The sequence below is a fragment of the Chrysochloris asiatica genome, unplaced genomic scaffold (genome assembly GCF_000296735.1).
Source record: "Chrysochloris asiatica unplaced genomic scaffold, ChrAsi1.0 scaffold00004, whole genome shotgun sequence".
Taxonomy (NCBI): Eukaryota; Metazoa; Chordata; class Mammalia; order Afrosoricida; family Chrysochloridae; genus Chrysochloris; species Chrysochloris asiatica.
Window position 1 is genome coordinate 26,232,621 of NW_006408522.1, and position 15,575 is coordinate 26,248,195.

At 39.2% G+C, this 15,575-nt stretch overlaps 1 protein-coding gene across 2 annotated transcripts in view; it reads right to left on the minus strand.

Moving 5' to 3' along the window:
* Positions 1-1,302: 1,302 nt before the first annotated feature.
* SLC12A1 (solute carrier family 12 (sodium/potassium/chloride transporter), member 1) overlaps positions 1,303-15,575 on the minus strand; it is a 138,952-nt gene continuing 124,679 nt past the window's right edge. For both annotated transcript variants that reach the window (XM_006831681.1, XM_006831680.1), the window contains exons 24-27: positions 14,212-14,298; positions 6,339-6,474; positions 3,720-3,787; positions 1,303-2,587 (exon numbers count right to left, since the gene is read on the minus strand). In XM_006831681.1, the coding sequence (XP_006831744.1) occupies positions 2,452-2,587; positions 3,720-3,787; positions 6,339-6,474; positions 14,212-14,298 (427 nt within the window). In that variant the 3' untranslated portion in view covers positions 1,303-2,451. The remainder of the gene's footprint in view (positions 2,588-3,719; positions 3,788-6,338; positions 6,475-14,211; positions 14,299-15,575) is intronic.

The window sequence follows — 15,575 nt, forward strand, 5'->3', positions numbered from 1 at the left end:
GCACAAATGAAGATCTCAAAAGCTTACTCTATTCACGTCATTACGGCTAACTCAACTTTGAGAAGGCAACACTTTCCCAGTCATAATTTGAGCTACTTCCAACCTGAGGGTCTCTTCTTCCAGCACTATATCTGACAATATTCTTTTGCTATTTATAATGTTTTCCTCTTCTGGTACTATATTTGACAACGTCCTGCTGCTATTCGTAAGGTTTACAGTGGCTAAACATTCAGAAGTACTTTGCCTCTCCTTCTTCCATAGTCTGTTGTAGTTGGGAAGCGCACCTGAAACCTGTCCACCACAGGTGACCCTGCTGGTATTTAAAATACTGGTAGCATAGCTTCCAGTATCATAGCAACAGGTAAACCACCACAGTAAGACAACGAATAGGTGAGCGGTGACTTGTGTGGTAACTTCAGGTAGTAAAACATTGTCAGGGTAGGCATGATGTGCTACCCAACCCTACTGGATGAAGAACTCATTGCCTCAATTGCTCAGAGTACTGTGAGATGACAGCCCTCAGCTCTGTCTTTCAGGGATTGCCTGAGCTGCATAGAACCTCCTCGCCCACTTCCACACCCTTTCCAGGCAGCCACCTCCAAAGCTACTCAAATGCTGGGGTGTAAGGCCTGGTGCTGTCCAAGTTGGGACAACTCTGAAGGTACATTCTAGCTCCAAAACTCGCTAGGGGGGAGCAGGGGTTTACTGAGGTAGCCATTGGACCTGCATCACAACTCAACGTCTCCCTCTGCTCCACCTTCCCCTCTCTTCCACAGGTGTTGATCTCAAGGGCACTCATTAATAAACACGTTACGTGTTAAATCTCTACCTGGGAATCTGTTTCCTGGGTCCTCAAAGAAACAGCCAGAATTTCCAGTTACAGGAATTGTATTATTTCCCACCTTTCCCAGAGATCCTTTCAAGTGTTTCAGAAAAGTATGTGGACCGGATGAAGCTGGTTCTTCCTCACCGTAGCTTCTAGAACTATGTCCAGCTATTTGGATTTCAACTACATAACATTCAAGAGAGAGAGGGTTTAATCAAAAGATTAGTTGCATAAAATGATCCCAGCTTTGACGTAGGGATGGCCTGCTACTTCTGCTTTGCTGATTATTTCTCCTTAAATCCCAAGCATCTTTCTGAGCTGAGAGACTGGGACTTGAAAGCCCTAATTTTGAATATCAGCTTTAAACAACTTATAGACAAAGCAGCGGATTGAAAACTTCAAGCTCATATCTGATGCACCATTGCCCCATGATTTTGTGGATGAAGACTGAAAATATGACCACACCAAAACAAACAAATTTGAATGCTTTTATTTCAGGTTCATTTTTTTCCATATTCTTCATCAGTTATAATAATCAGTCAAAATGTATCAGGAAAAAAAAAAAATCAAGCCACTCATCAAAATGATTTTTGGTGCTTTCTCAATGTGATTAAATATTTTAAGTATACTAACAAAAACAAGAAAAATCAATACCTGTGTATTCCAATTTCTACAAGTTTTTCATTTTTATTCTTTTAGACTCATATAATCATGCTCTAAAGTAACTAAGTGTATGGTTCAGGATATATTTCTTTATAATCATTCAAACATTTGTGGTACTTGAATTTCAATTAGATGTCTATAAAGATTTCAATTATGCTAAACACTCAATTAGGGAAGATATGTAAAGTTAGTACTATGATGGAAATCTCAAAATATTTAGTAAGGAAGACAATTAAAGTTTATCTATCAAGAAGAGAATGTATTCCATTTAATCGCAATGTATGTTTTCTTCTAATGCAGCTGATATGTTTTTTAGCCAGCAGCCAATTCAAGCCATATGTTATTAATGATCACTCAGATCACTCTAAGTATATAATCTGTATTACATTAAAAAATCTTATTTAGGTAACTTCTTTAAACATTTTGTAGACTCAAGTACTGCTTAAAGTTTTCAGTTATTGATTTCCAAATCTTCTGTGTAAGTATAAGCCTCTCAGGGCCAAGAATAATCACGTTTCCTCCCAAGTTGGTCTTTGCCTTTGATAGCCCCCCATGGTTACTAGACCAGGCTGTCAATAAGCATTTATTGAGAATCTGCCGTGGGCTGGGGCCTATTCAGGCTACAGAGGCAAACACTGTGCAAACAAAAGATTACGTTTGTCTGGAGATGCTTACAATCAAGTTGGTGGTTTTCATGAGTACAAATTTGATTAGTTTCCTTGTTTGTTACTCAATGTCAAAGGCAAAATACATATTTTTAGGGGCAGCACTGGCTTTGAAACTCTCTTTTATAAATTTATAAAAGAAAAGGTTCCCATTTTTTAAAAAAAGAAAAAGATAGAAGGTGTCAGGCTAGTCTCCAGAGAACGGCATATCCTCAGGTTAGATTTAAACAGAGAGGAGTGTGGCCTGTTCCTTAATTAGTCATACACAAAGTTCAAATGTGTGTTAACCTTTCATCGTTAAGAGTAAAATGTCAGGACGTTTTTGTGATTTCCTCTGACTAGTAAGACAGGAGGAAGGTTCTTCGTGAGGATTTCCAACCAAGCCATGTACAAAAAATCCGAAATAGATCCTTTTCTTGCCACTGGAAGGCTCCTGACAGCGTGAGAAAAAAACAATGAAATTGGAAATTATGACAGGCAATAACATCACTACTACTTCTGAGCTATTTAATAGTCAGTGACCTGAAACTTTATTTCCCCACTCCAAGCCTGCAAATAATAAGAGGACTGAAATTATCTTTAGCATAGATATGAAGCTGATGTAGTTCTCAGATAACATAAAGATATAATCCAGAAAAAAAGAATAGGTTTGTGCATTGTAGAGGACAGAGAAAACAAAACTACAAATTTTCATTCCTCTTTAAATTAGGATTTGATCATCTAATTACCCTCCTTTTTTGGTGAAAATTACTTATATTTGGGAGAAACCAACTATTTTGAAACCTACCATCCAATTCAAGATACCGTTCTACAACATCTTAGGATAGTCCTGCAGGCTGGACCTTGTTTGAAAACATGCAGGTGATGAATTCATGAGATAGAAATGTAAAAGTTGGCTGATCTCAAGTTTAGCTAACAACCTTTAAGTCAATGTATATCGATATTTTCAGCAGACACTCCCCTAACATTGTTAGGGCTAGAGGGGGAAAGAGTAGAAATGAAAAAACCCACTGCCCTTTTTCTCCCACCCTGGTCTCTTTCCAGACTCCAATGGGTCCCTAGAGCAGGTGTGTAGACACCACAGCATCTGAATGCCCTGCCCAAGGAAGAGGCCCATGAGTCTAGTGACAGACTTGGGGTTGGTTAAGCAGATAATTCCAGGTTCCCAGGTACTTGGGACATAGTCTAGACGAGGAGCACACATTCTAGGTGGGTATATTCTCCTGATCCCGTGGGTTGTTGTTACTAAGTGTTGTTGAGTCGGTTCCGACTCATAGTAACCCTATTTAGGGTTTTCAAGGAGTAGTGGTGGGTTTGAACTGCTGACCTTGTGGTTAGCAGTCCAGTGCTGATCCACAGTACCATACCAGGAGTCCTGTGGGAAAGGCATGATGCACAACGAATGGGAAGTCCAAGGGAGACTTCTATGGTGGCATTTACTTCACTTTCTAAAAATCCCTTATATCCAAAACCTTTTTAACTTTCTATCTGAATAGTCATAAGCTTTTAGGTTGATTGACCCATTTCTCCTCTAACATTCTTGAAAATCTGCAGTGAATACTTACAGGACAATGAGGTTAGCAGCTCTAGAGTGCTCCTGTAAGAGTTCATTCAGTCGAACTTGGCGGTAACTCTGTGGACAACATTCAGATTTTGTTAGAAACCGTTCAAGCAGAATGGAGAAATGAAAATTTATTTATCTTCTGCTCTCAAATTATGGACAAACAGAAGAAAAATTCATTAAAAAAAAAAAAGAATATTACAGTTACTTGTTCAGGCTTGGAAACTTAGATTGCTCTATGGTGGCCTGTCAAATTTTATGAGAAAAGAGAAAGCTAAAAAACATGGAAGATTGGAGTGACCAATTTAGGGGTCAGGTTTGGGTTGACAAACACAGAACATAGATTATACTCTTAGTCTACCTTTCTTAAAAGAACCCTGGTAGTGTAGTGGATTATAAATTGGGCTGTTAACAGCCAGGTGAGCAGTTCGAAGCTACCAATGGCCCCATAGGAGAAAGATGAGACTTTCTTCTCCTATAAAGAGTTACAGCCTGGGAAATTCTAAACAGGGTCACTATGAGTCAGAACTGACTCAGTGGCACACAACTGGAACCACCACCTTTTCTTTTTAAAGTTTTTATTGTGAACTGAGTAGTAGTTTACATGGGAGAACATCAGCTTCACAACATCGTTTCACTGCAACGATTACAATCTCCTCCATGTATCATCATTCAACAGTATTTGCTTCCATTCCTCTGTTGTTGTTTTCTTTTTGGGGAGGAGGGGGCAGAGGTACACAAAAACACTCAGGAATAGATAATAATTTAAACAACCAAAGGGCACATTCTGCAAGCCTGACTCCTGACTGCCAGCACCCAGTCCCACTCTTTCCATGAGTCCAGAGTCCTCAGCTGCTCCCTCTCTCCATGTCCTCATTTATGTCTCCATCTCTAGTGTCACTGCTTCTCTGGATAGGGTCCCACATTCTGCTCATGCTCTTCTCCCATGATGGTCCTAGGATTCTCTGCTTCTGGACTGTATGATTAACTGGTGATGGTGATGTGCCATGGAGTAAGTTCCAACTTATAGCGACCCTGTACAGGGTTTCTGAGGCTGTAAATCTTTACAGGAGCAGAGAGCCTCATCTTTCTCCTGCAGAACAGCTGGTAGTTTCAAACTGATGACCGTAAGGTTCACAGCCTGATTTGTAAACACTATGCTACCAGAGCTCCTTACTTTTATGGTTGTGACTGTTGCAATTTGTCATGATAACAATTATTCATTATTGAATCACAAGAATCTTATCCCCATCTCCTTTCACCAGACCTGTTTAGACAAGATGAAAACTATTCAGTGGGAACTCTATGTTCCCCCACACACTCTTAAACTAAACTCTCTCTTGAAAACTTGTAAGCCAGTCACTTCATGCCTTTATCACCCCCTCATTTTAGGTAGTCAATATCTATGTTGCCCATCCCTATCTACCTTGTACACAGAAAGGATTGATGCTTCATACTACCACCTTCTTTTAAGCTCTATGAATATTTTTCAGCACAGGGGACTGGTTTTAATTAAGAAATCACCTTAAGACTCACTTGGAAAAGTAACTACACTGATTTATGATTAAATTTCACTGGTTCAGAAACCAAGACTCAGAAAAATTGAATGATTTACTCAATTATATGAAACATCTTAGTTAGAACTGAGTGGTTTGGTACAGAGTTTATTATTCGCCATTTCAGTATATTTCCCACTAAATCTGAAAGATTTTTAGCATGTCTTTCTCTAATTTGTTACAAGTTCAATTCCTAAAGTAATTTATCTAGATTTTACAGTTTTGGCTGATAGCTGCGTGTTGTCAAGTCGGTTGCCACTCTTAGAAATCCTATATAGGGTTTCCAAGGTTGTAAATCTTGATGAGAGCAGAAAACCTCATCTTTCTCTCTTGGAGAGCCTAATGGACTCAAACTGCTGACCTTACGGTTATCAGCCCAACACGTAATCCACTACACTATAAGGGCTCCTTGTATTTCAATTTGAAGGTTCCTCTTCTTGAATACCCAATTCAGATGTCATTCTTCTACCAAACTCTTGAGTACTTGATCTTTTCACAATCTTATCACCAACTTCATTGAACTTGGGTCAGAGAGGGCTAACTCCCATCTTACTGGGAAAAAATACCATTTTATAGCCATTCTACATGAGCCCAACCTATCTTTTACATTCATTGATCCAATTACATCAGATATTCTTTCAGATCCTTTAGTTAGTTTTCCATAGCTTTCTTCATCAGGGTAAAAATGCTCTGTGATTGTCAAAGTATATACCTATAGCTATATACTTTGCACATGTTTGACTTAAAATTACTTTAGACAGTGAGATCTGTCTCCAGTTCTTTAAAATTAAATTTGAAAGAAGGCTTCCCAGCATGTAATTAAACCTGTTTTTTAACTTTAAAAATATAATTGACTTTACATTAAAAAAAAAAAAAGTAGTTTTCTGAATCCATGTTTCTGTATCCAACAATATGATTGGGAAGTACTTGAGAAATGCAAACACCCTGGATCCTGAATAATGAAATTCTGTGATAGATTCATTACTTCTTGGTCTTGAAATCAACTACTGTTTTCTCTTTCAGCTAGTTAGACAGCAAAGTAAAAATTCAGAAAGACAAGTCCTCACCTTTTCCTTGACTGTATCCAACATTGCATCTGTAATTTTCCATGGAGTTTCTCTTTTTAATTTCTCAGCAGTTGCTAAATCCTTGCAGCTTTCATGGAGCCGATATGGTTCAATCATCTCTTCAAAGACTTTCCAGCTGAAATTGGAATTATAAAAGAGGCCTCACAGTGGGAAACTAACTCATTATCTCACAGATACTCCAGGTATGCCTGGCTCTATTGGCTGCAGAATCAGAGTGGAATATCATGTAAATCTTTTAAGAATGGTCTTTGCAGGTAACTTACAGGAAGTAAAGCCATGGGGATAGTGTACCCTCCCTACCAGATAAAGGCCTCCATGTGTCAGAGGCCTTGTTAGCCTGTTAAGTATTGTTGTTGTTAAGTGTCATTGAGTTGTTTCCAACTCAAAACAACCCTATATAGGGCTTCTGAGGAGTGACTGGTGGGTTTCAACCTCCAACCTTGTGGTTCAAATTGACCTTGGGGTCCAGTGCTTTATCCTACAGTGCCACATCAGGACTCTTACTAAACACAGAGATAGTAATGATTTTGCAAAGCTATTTTCTTCATAGCAACATAAAAGACAGATGTAATGTAGACACTTGAGACCATAAATGAGTTTCCATCTGCTACTGTATGGATGCTGTGGGAGGCATTCATGAATTCACATAGAGGATGAACTAGATTCTTGGGAAGTTGGATAGGGCTCCCTCACCTCTGGTCTACATGGCAACTCTCACTCAAGCCTGGAGGCTGTGAAGGGGAATAGCAAGGGCTCTCAGGAGTTTAAAGGCTATAGAACAATTTGGATGTTTGCTGCAACTAATGCAGCCTTTGTCCTTCTAGTGAGATTTTCAAAAGTCTGTTGTTCAGGTACACTTTAGTGTAAAGGCCCCAAATTAATAATGCTATAATGACTAAAAAATGTGAGGCTACTTACTTTAGAGCAATTAAAAATAAATCATTGAATAGATGATAAAACTAGGAACAGTACTTAAGAGCTATAGAACATTTTTTTAAATGTTGGAAAATCATTCTTGCCTTTCATAGAATCTCAGATTTATTTTTTAAATGATAGCATAAAGCAGAGTTTATAATCTATGGCAATAGATGTCTTCAGTATGCCACTTTAAGATGATCTCAAGTATGAGCAATGTTCTTTGGCTTTATATAATGTAACTTACTTATAATTTAGAAACATTAAAATGAGCAATAATTAGAAACGGGGTGTGCTGTTCAGTTAAGAAATTAAAATATGAAGAGTTCAATTATCTCATCAGTTGGTTTGATTTAGGATTTGCAGACAAAAGTTTCAATTGCAAAGCAGAAAGATTGACCCTACCAGTGTGCCTTTGTTAAAGGATTAAAGAGATACTTTGTATAGTAGGTTTCAAACACACTGATTTATATAGAAGTGTGGACAAAGGCAGTGAAGGAATAAGACTGATAAACTGTACTTTTCTTTCGAGGATTTGCTAATCTTTCCAACAAGTCTTGCAAGACTTCCGGTGGTTGTCAGTGCAATGGAAAGGACGCAGGCCTTGGAGAGGAGAGTCTGGGTCCTTGTTTCAAGTCTCTTAGTGTCCCTCTCAGTTTAGATAATCTAGAGAGGATGTGGGTAACAATGGCTACTCAGAACTGGCAGGAGGATCTATGTGACAATTTGGGCTACCGTGTTCTGAAAAGTTTGTAATGCTCTATAAAAAAAAGCATCGGTTTTGCTTAACAACCAAGAGGGCTGAGATTCAAAATCAAGAGGTTCCCTGTTAAACTATATATACTTCTTTTGATCAGGACGAGTCTTCTTCACCTCTCAGCCCATGTCCTTGTTAGAAAGCACAGCACCGAATTATTTTCCTGAGAAATAGAAGGTAGGATGTGGGTTGATAATTGTTGATACTATGTTTTCCTCACTAAAGTTTGGGTGGAAGCTGGGGACTGACTTCATCCCAACATTAGCCAATCAACACAATTTCATCTCCTCAGCCAGAGTAGTCTGGATGGACACACAGTCCAGGTAAACTTGACCCTGTGTTACACTGGTCACACTCAATGGCTTAGGGTGGGGGCAACTTGAATGAAGCACAGAACCTGAGCTCAATGATGAAGAAGAAATATTCTTTCTCCCCTATGCAATATAAATGATCCAATCCTGGTTACTATTTGCAGTCATCTTGTGCCCATAAGATAAATCCCTCTTGGTTGACACTTTCACAATGAAAGATAGAGTAGAAAGACAAAAAGAGAATTTTTTCCTTGATTATAAAATTAAATTTCTAGATCAAACTTTGCCTGAAAGTCAAACTACACTTGGATTTTTCAGTTTTGTCAATGATTTCCACTTTGTAAGTCACTGTGGGGTCCTGGTGTGGTGCTGTAGGATTAATTACTGGTCTGCTAACCTCAAGGTCAGAGGTTCAAATCCACCAGCCACTCCTTGGAAATCATTATGAGTCAGAACAGACTCCATGGTGTTTAACAATAACAACATGGTAGGAGCCCTGCCATCGAGTCAATTCTGACCTTGCAGTCCAGTTCATTAACCCTCAGCACCACACAACAGAAAAGTCAATGGTTCAAACTCACTAGCAGCCCCAGAGGAGAAACCAGTTGGCAATCTAGTCCCATAAAGATGACTGTCTTGGAAACCCGATGGGGCAGTTCTCTGTCCATATAGGTATTATGAATTGGAATCAGCTCCATGGCACACAACTACAAGACACTATGACGCAGACTTTCTTTTACTTGCAATTGAAACATGTTAGGTGACACTGGGGTCCTGGTGTGGAGCTGTGGGTTAATGCGCTGGATTGCAAAGTCGATTTGAACCTCAAGGTCAGTGGTTCAAGCTCACTAGCCGCTCTTCAGAAACCCTGTACAGGGTCTCTATGGGTCAGAACCGACTCCACGGCACTTAGCAACAACAACAAGTGACACTGAGTTGGTATTTGTCCATTTCTTTTCTCTTTGCTCTAATTACTCATTGGCCGTAGTCATCTTTGTTTTCTTCACCTTTAAAGCTTGACCCTGATCTTGTCTCATTCTCCTAACTGATACAAAAGTAGTTCAAAAATATTCCATAAAAATCTCATTAAATCTGAATTTTCTAATAAGTAATTTTAAATGGATCCTAGTACACCAAGTATTGCTGTTGCTAGTAAATGATATAGAGTTAGTTCTGACTCATAGCGACCTTGCATAGGGTTTCCAAGGAGCGGCTGGTGGATTTAAACTGCTCATTTTGGAGTTCACAGTTCTGTGCTTATCCTACAGCATTGCATCAAGACTTCATATAAGTAAGAATTCTATGCATTTAAAAAATTAATATCTTCTGTGCTCTTCTCACCCTGTGCCTCATAAAAAGAAAAAGTTTAAATGTTTTAATTGCATAATTCTGCCCACCCCCTTAAACTGGCACTGTGGGTTAATGCGCTGGATTGCAGGGTTGGTTTGAAATGCAAGTCTGGTGATTCAAGCTTACCAGTTGCTCCTCGGAAACCCTACATAGGGTATCTATGAGTCGGAATTGACTTGACGGCACTTAACAACAACAACAAGTTCATTTAAAATTTCTTCTCTCAAAGTAATGTGGTAGTTGTTTTTGTGAATTTTGTGTCACCTTTAAACTAAAATACCTTGTTAATTGCTTCTAGTAGTTTCTGTTTGATTTCCATATAAAGATTTTTTGGGGGCCTATGACTTTCACTTCTGTCTATAAAATAAAAAATTAAATTTAACCACAAAAGCATTTCGGTTCCTCCTGCTCAATTATTTTCTCATTAACTTTGCTTTTGTACTCCCGCTTACTCTTACCCTGCCTTATTTATAGATTATGTTTCTAAGATAAAATGTCTCTATTGAAACTTATTGATACGTTATGGGTTGTTGAGAGATTTATTAAAAGTAATTTGAGGGCATTTAACATTGGCCTCAATCTTGGATATTACTGAAAAACTTCAACACTGTGGAGCATGGGGTGATTGCGTGGCCACAAAAAAAGCGTGATCAGGGGATAGTTGATAGCGGCGGAGAATGTCTATGTAGCCAGAAATGCTGTGTGGGAGCTGAAACAGAGCTACTGCTTCACACCCTGAGTCTGGTGTCCTGGTACCTGGACCCAGGGCTTTGTCAGCCTAGAAGAAGAGTTCTTTCTCTAACTGGAGGATCATGAAGGTGCAAGAAGCACTACCAGAAGCCATCTTTGATGTTTACTGAATAGACCATTCCTTGTTTGTTCTAAAATAAAGTTACCTTCATCTATTGGAATAGCCATTGCCAACATCAGATTTATGACTGCCTTATAAATTTACATGATATCAGTAATAATAATGCAGTCCTGGTGTGGCACTGTGAGTTAATGCGCAGGACTGCAAAGTCATTTGACTGCAAAGGTTCTTTAATTCCAGTTAGAATTCGGCAACTCTGATTGTAATTTTTACATCTTCTTTGAGATTTTGAAATATCAGCGAGGGGAAATTTCCCAAACTGTGATACCTAATTCATTTCTTCCTTAGGAAGGAAAGCAGATCACTTCATTACAGGATGCTGAAGATATGTGAGAATCAGAAAATTAAAATGGCATCTAAAAATAAAACTTAGATTCCAGGACACATGCAAAGATTCTTTGTTTTTGACTACTTTGCTTTGGGACCTTTGTTTTGGACCTTGGTTTTTGACTACTGCTCATACAAGTTTGCTTCCTGAGAAGAGGAAACAAGGGCACAAAGGCTAGGGGTAGTGAGATGAAGAGGGTCCAGACCGTGATAGGTGGGCACCCAAAGAATGACGAGGTCTGGTTAGTGGGAATAGCTGACCAACATTATCAGGATGGACACAGTGGCAGTGATAGCTGAGCAGAGACCACTATGAAAGGAAGGAAAGAAAATGAGGGTTTGTTACAGAAAGAAGCAAAGGAATGTAGGAACAAATGATTCAGTAAGCACAGAAGTTCTTACCTATTAATAAGGCAAGCGGCAACAAGGAGGATTCTTTATAAGACATGAGTGACTAATGGGTCACCAACACCGAGCCAGGGCTTACAGATAATCCAAAGTCAGTAGGGGACACAGCAACTAACCTCTAGATGACAGAAAATACAGAAAATGGCCCTACACTTCAGGAGTCCTGGTGGCACGGTGGTTAAGCACTCAGCAGCTGACCAAAAGATCATGGGTTCAAATACACCACCTTCTCTATGAGAGAATGTGGCAGTCTGCTTCCATAAAGATTTACAGCCTTAGAAACCCTATGGGACAGGTCTACTCTGACCTATGTCATCACTATGATGACAACAAGTTTTGGTTTCATTTGGTGGCATAGTAGTTAAGTGCTCAGTTGCTAACCAAAAGGTCAGCAGTTCGATTGCACCAGCTGCTCCTTGAGAGAAAGATACCGCAGTCTGCTTCCATAAAGATTTACAGCCTTGGAAACTCTATGAGGCAGTTCTATGCTGTCCTGTAGGGTTTCTATGAGTCAGAACCAACTAGGTGACAGTGGGTGATGAGAGGGACACTGGCAATCTCTGCTCTGTTGCCAGGGAATCATTGGACCTGCTATGTTAGGAAGGAGAAATGCAGTTTCACCAATTAGAGCTGTTACACAAGCCCCTTTGATCATATCCCTGCAAATACCAAGAGGCAATGACTTACAGTTATTTAAATGAAAGTGGACAGCTTTCCGAGATTATTGCATGGCAACCCAGTTCATATCAGAATGTTAATTTCATTTACCAAAAAGAATTATAAAGGTGCCCTCAACATTTCTTCAGTCTCTGCAATTGTAGAACTATAGTAATGCAAGGCATTACAGGCATGTATGATGTAAGGAAATATTACAAAGTTATGACTCAGGTCACCCCTGTGGATTGCAACTTCCTTAATCACAGTTCAGGTATTTTGCAAAGCCATTTTAACTGACCCAGAGCCTTTTAGGAATCCTGAATGCCCTCCGAAAACATGAATTTCAAGGTCGCTGTATTTTCAGTTAAAAAGAATTTTAAATCTGAATAACTTTCAGTAGGCTGTTAAGCACATGGAGTCCTGGTGTGGCACTGTGGGTTAGTGCGCTGGACTGCAAGGTTGTTTTAACCGCAATGTGGGCAGTCCAAACTCAACAGTCACTCCTTGGAAACACTATACAGGGTTGCTATGGGTCGGAACCGACTTGACGGCACTTAACAACAACAAAATTAAGCACATGTTGCTATTGTTGCTAAGTACCGTTGAGTTGGTTCTGACTCAGAGAGGCCCTATATAGGGTTTATAAGGAGCTCTGGTAGCATAGTGGTTACGAATCAGGCTGCTAATCTCAAGGTCAGCAGTTCGAAACTACCAGCTGTTCTGCAGGAGAAAGATGAGGCTTTCTGCTCCTGTAAACATTTACAACCTCAGAAACCCTGTGCAGGGTCACTATGAGTCGGAACTGACTTCACGGCACACCACCACCAAGGAGCAGCTGGTGAGCTTGAACTGCCAACCTTGTGGTTCAAACCAACATTGCAGTCCAGCACATTAACCCATAGTGCTACACCAGGTCTTCATTAAGCACACACAGGATAATAATCAGCTGAAAGAAGGGAAGCAGCAAGAAGGCTGGAGAAGTGTAAGGGTTGGAACTGTTAGAAGGAAATGTGGTCAACAGAAACAGGAAGAGGACTGAGAAGACAATGAGGACATGGGCATTCTGAGAACTTCACATACACTTTCTCTTGGAGCGCCCACTCTATACCTAATCAAATGCATTGAATTGCATTCAGATGCAACAGGAAATATGATTTTGGATCATAAACACTGTATAGTTGCACTTCTGAAAAACTTTAACTCGAAATAGCTCATTTAATTTACAATCTGCTATAATTTCCAGGCAAACTTCTTGTACCTTTAGGAACCCCATGAAGACCTAACCCACAAATTGTTTCCAAATATCATGGAATTTATAATTTAACAATTAATGAGGGTTAAAATGATGTCTTGTTTTAAAGGTATTTAAGTAATTATTATTTCAATTTTGTCATTTTCTTTTTTCTTTTTGGAGCCAATACATTTCTATGCTGGCTTCAAATGATTTAAGAGGCATCCCAAAAGATCATGGACACTGAGTTCTGGGTAGCAAAAGTGGTTTAGCACTCAGCTACTAAGATGGATGGTTCAACCCCACCCAGGTGGACCTTAGAAGAAACATCTGGTCATCTTCTGAGAGGTCACAGCCATGAAAATCCTATGGAGCGAGTTCTACTCTGACTTAGATGGGGTGGTCCTGATCCATTTGGCAGTAATTAGATAGTGCCTAAAAGCACTATGTGGTGCTGTGAGTTGCGCTGGACTACAAAGTTGGTTTCAACTGCAAGGTTGGTGGTTCAAGATCACCAGCTGCTCCTAGGAAACCCTATACAGGGATGCTATGGGTCAGAACGGACTCATCGGCACTTAACAACAACAAAAGCTAAAATGGCCCTGGAGGGTATGCACTATCATTTGACAAGAAGGTTCAAGTTGTTTCCACATCCATCAGATCTTCCCTGTGAAATGCCCTTCAAATAATGAAAACTTGCACAATGGTGCCAGAGGAAGTCTGACCTTGTTGTTCCTGCTACACTTAACACCAGAGCAAAGAACTTGAAGAGAAACTCTGAAATGCTCACTAACCTATGCTTTATCAATTTCCCCATCTTCCCCAGAATCTTCTCTTCCCATTTAAACTATGAACACACCGTAGTTCTGGGTCATGATTATTTAAGATCCCTTTTTTATAATATCTGATCAGGAAGTCATTATTAGTAAGCACATCACATTTTTATTCTTTGATAATCAACACAAGTGAGAATGAGAGCATCCCATGGGTGAACAATGGTTCTTGTTAAATGTTTTATACTATACCTTTCTTTGTTTGGTTTAATGTTGATGTCACCAATGATATGAATTTCTGCAAATTTTATCCTAAATTTGCTCAGAAGAGAAGCCATTCTGAAAATATAAAAGAGAAGCACTTCATCACTGCATATTTAACTACTTTTATTCCGAGTATTGGTATTTGAGTTAAGAGATCAAAAGCATTCATGTCTTATTTCAACTTAGCTTTTAGACAAGTTAATTTACCTAAAAGACTTTGGTTAGTGTTTGATTTTCATTACAGCACTTGATGGATACATTAAGTGTGGGCCAAGCTATTTCAAAGAAGACAAAATGAAACGTGTGTAGGTACAGACACTAGAAATAGCAAACCAGCTACGTACTCATATTTCAAGACTATATATATTCAAAGCTGTCCATGTTTTCTTATTATTTGAAAGGAAGAGAGCAAAGTTGAACACTTATTGATTATTGTTGATAATTTTTCTAGTGTTACTCACAAACTACTCACAAATGAATAATTAAATGATTATTATGTAAACACTATGTATATATAGAGGAAGTCTGGCAGTGTAGTGGTTACGAATTGGGCTGCGAACTGCAAGGTCAGCAGTTCGAAACTACCAGCTGTTCTGCGGGAGAAAGATGAGGTGTTCTGCTCCCATAAAGATTTACAGCCTCAGAAACCCTGTGCAGGGTCACTATGAGTCAGAACCGACTCCAAGGCACATAACAACAACATATATTGGAGGTTTTGTTTCCCCAGAAAATAAATACTTTTTATATAATTTCAGAGTTACCAAACAGTTGCAAAAATTCACCAATTGGTTACAATGTGGCTTATTGATAACTCTCCTTGTTTCTATCTATCTACCTATCTGAGGTGTCCTGGTAGTGCAATGGTTAAGTGATCAGCTGCTAACTGAAAAGTTGACAAGTCAACTCTCCAGCTGTTCCTTGGGAGAAAAATGAGGCTGTTGGCTTCTGTAAAGATCTCCAGCCTCAGAGACTGTAACACAGTTCTGCACTGTCTTGTAAGGGTATTAGGAATTGGAATTGATTTGATGGCAATGTTTTTTTGGTGGATTTTGTTTTTGTTTTTTGTTATCTATCTAGCTCTCTATCATTTTAAAGTACGTTGTAAATGTATGCCCCTTTTCCCTACATATTTTACTACTACCAAATAAGTACTTTTTCTTATACAACCAGTACAATTTTCCTAAAATCAGAGAGTCTAACATTGATGCCATACTATTATTTAACTCACAAACCATTTTTAATTTTAATTAGTTGTCCCTGTGTAGTGGTTACGAATCGGGCTGCGAACCTTAAGGTCAGCAGTTCGAAACTACCAGCCGCTCCGCGGGAGAAAGATGAGGCTTTCTACTCCC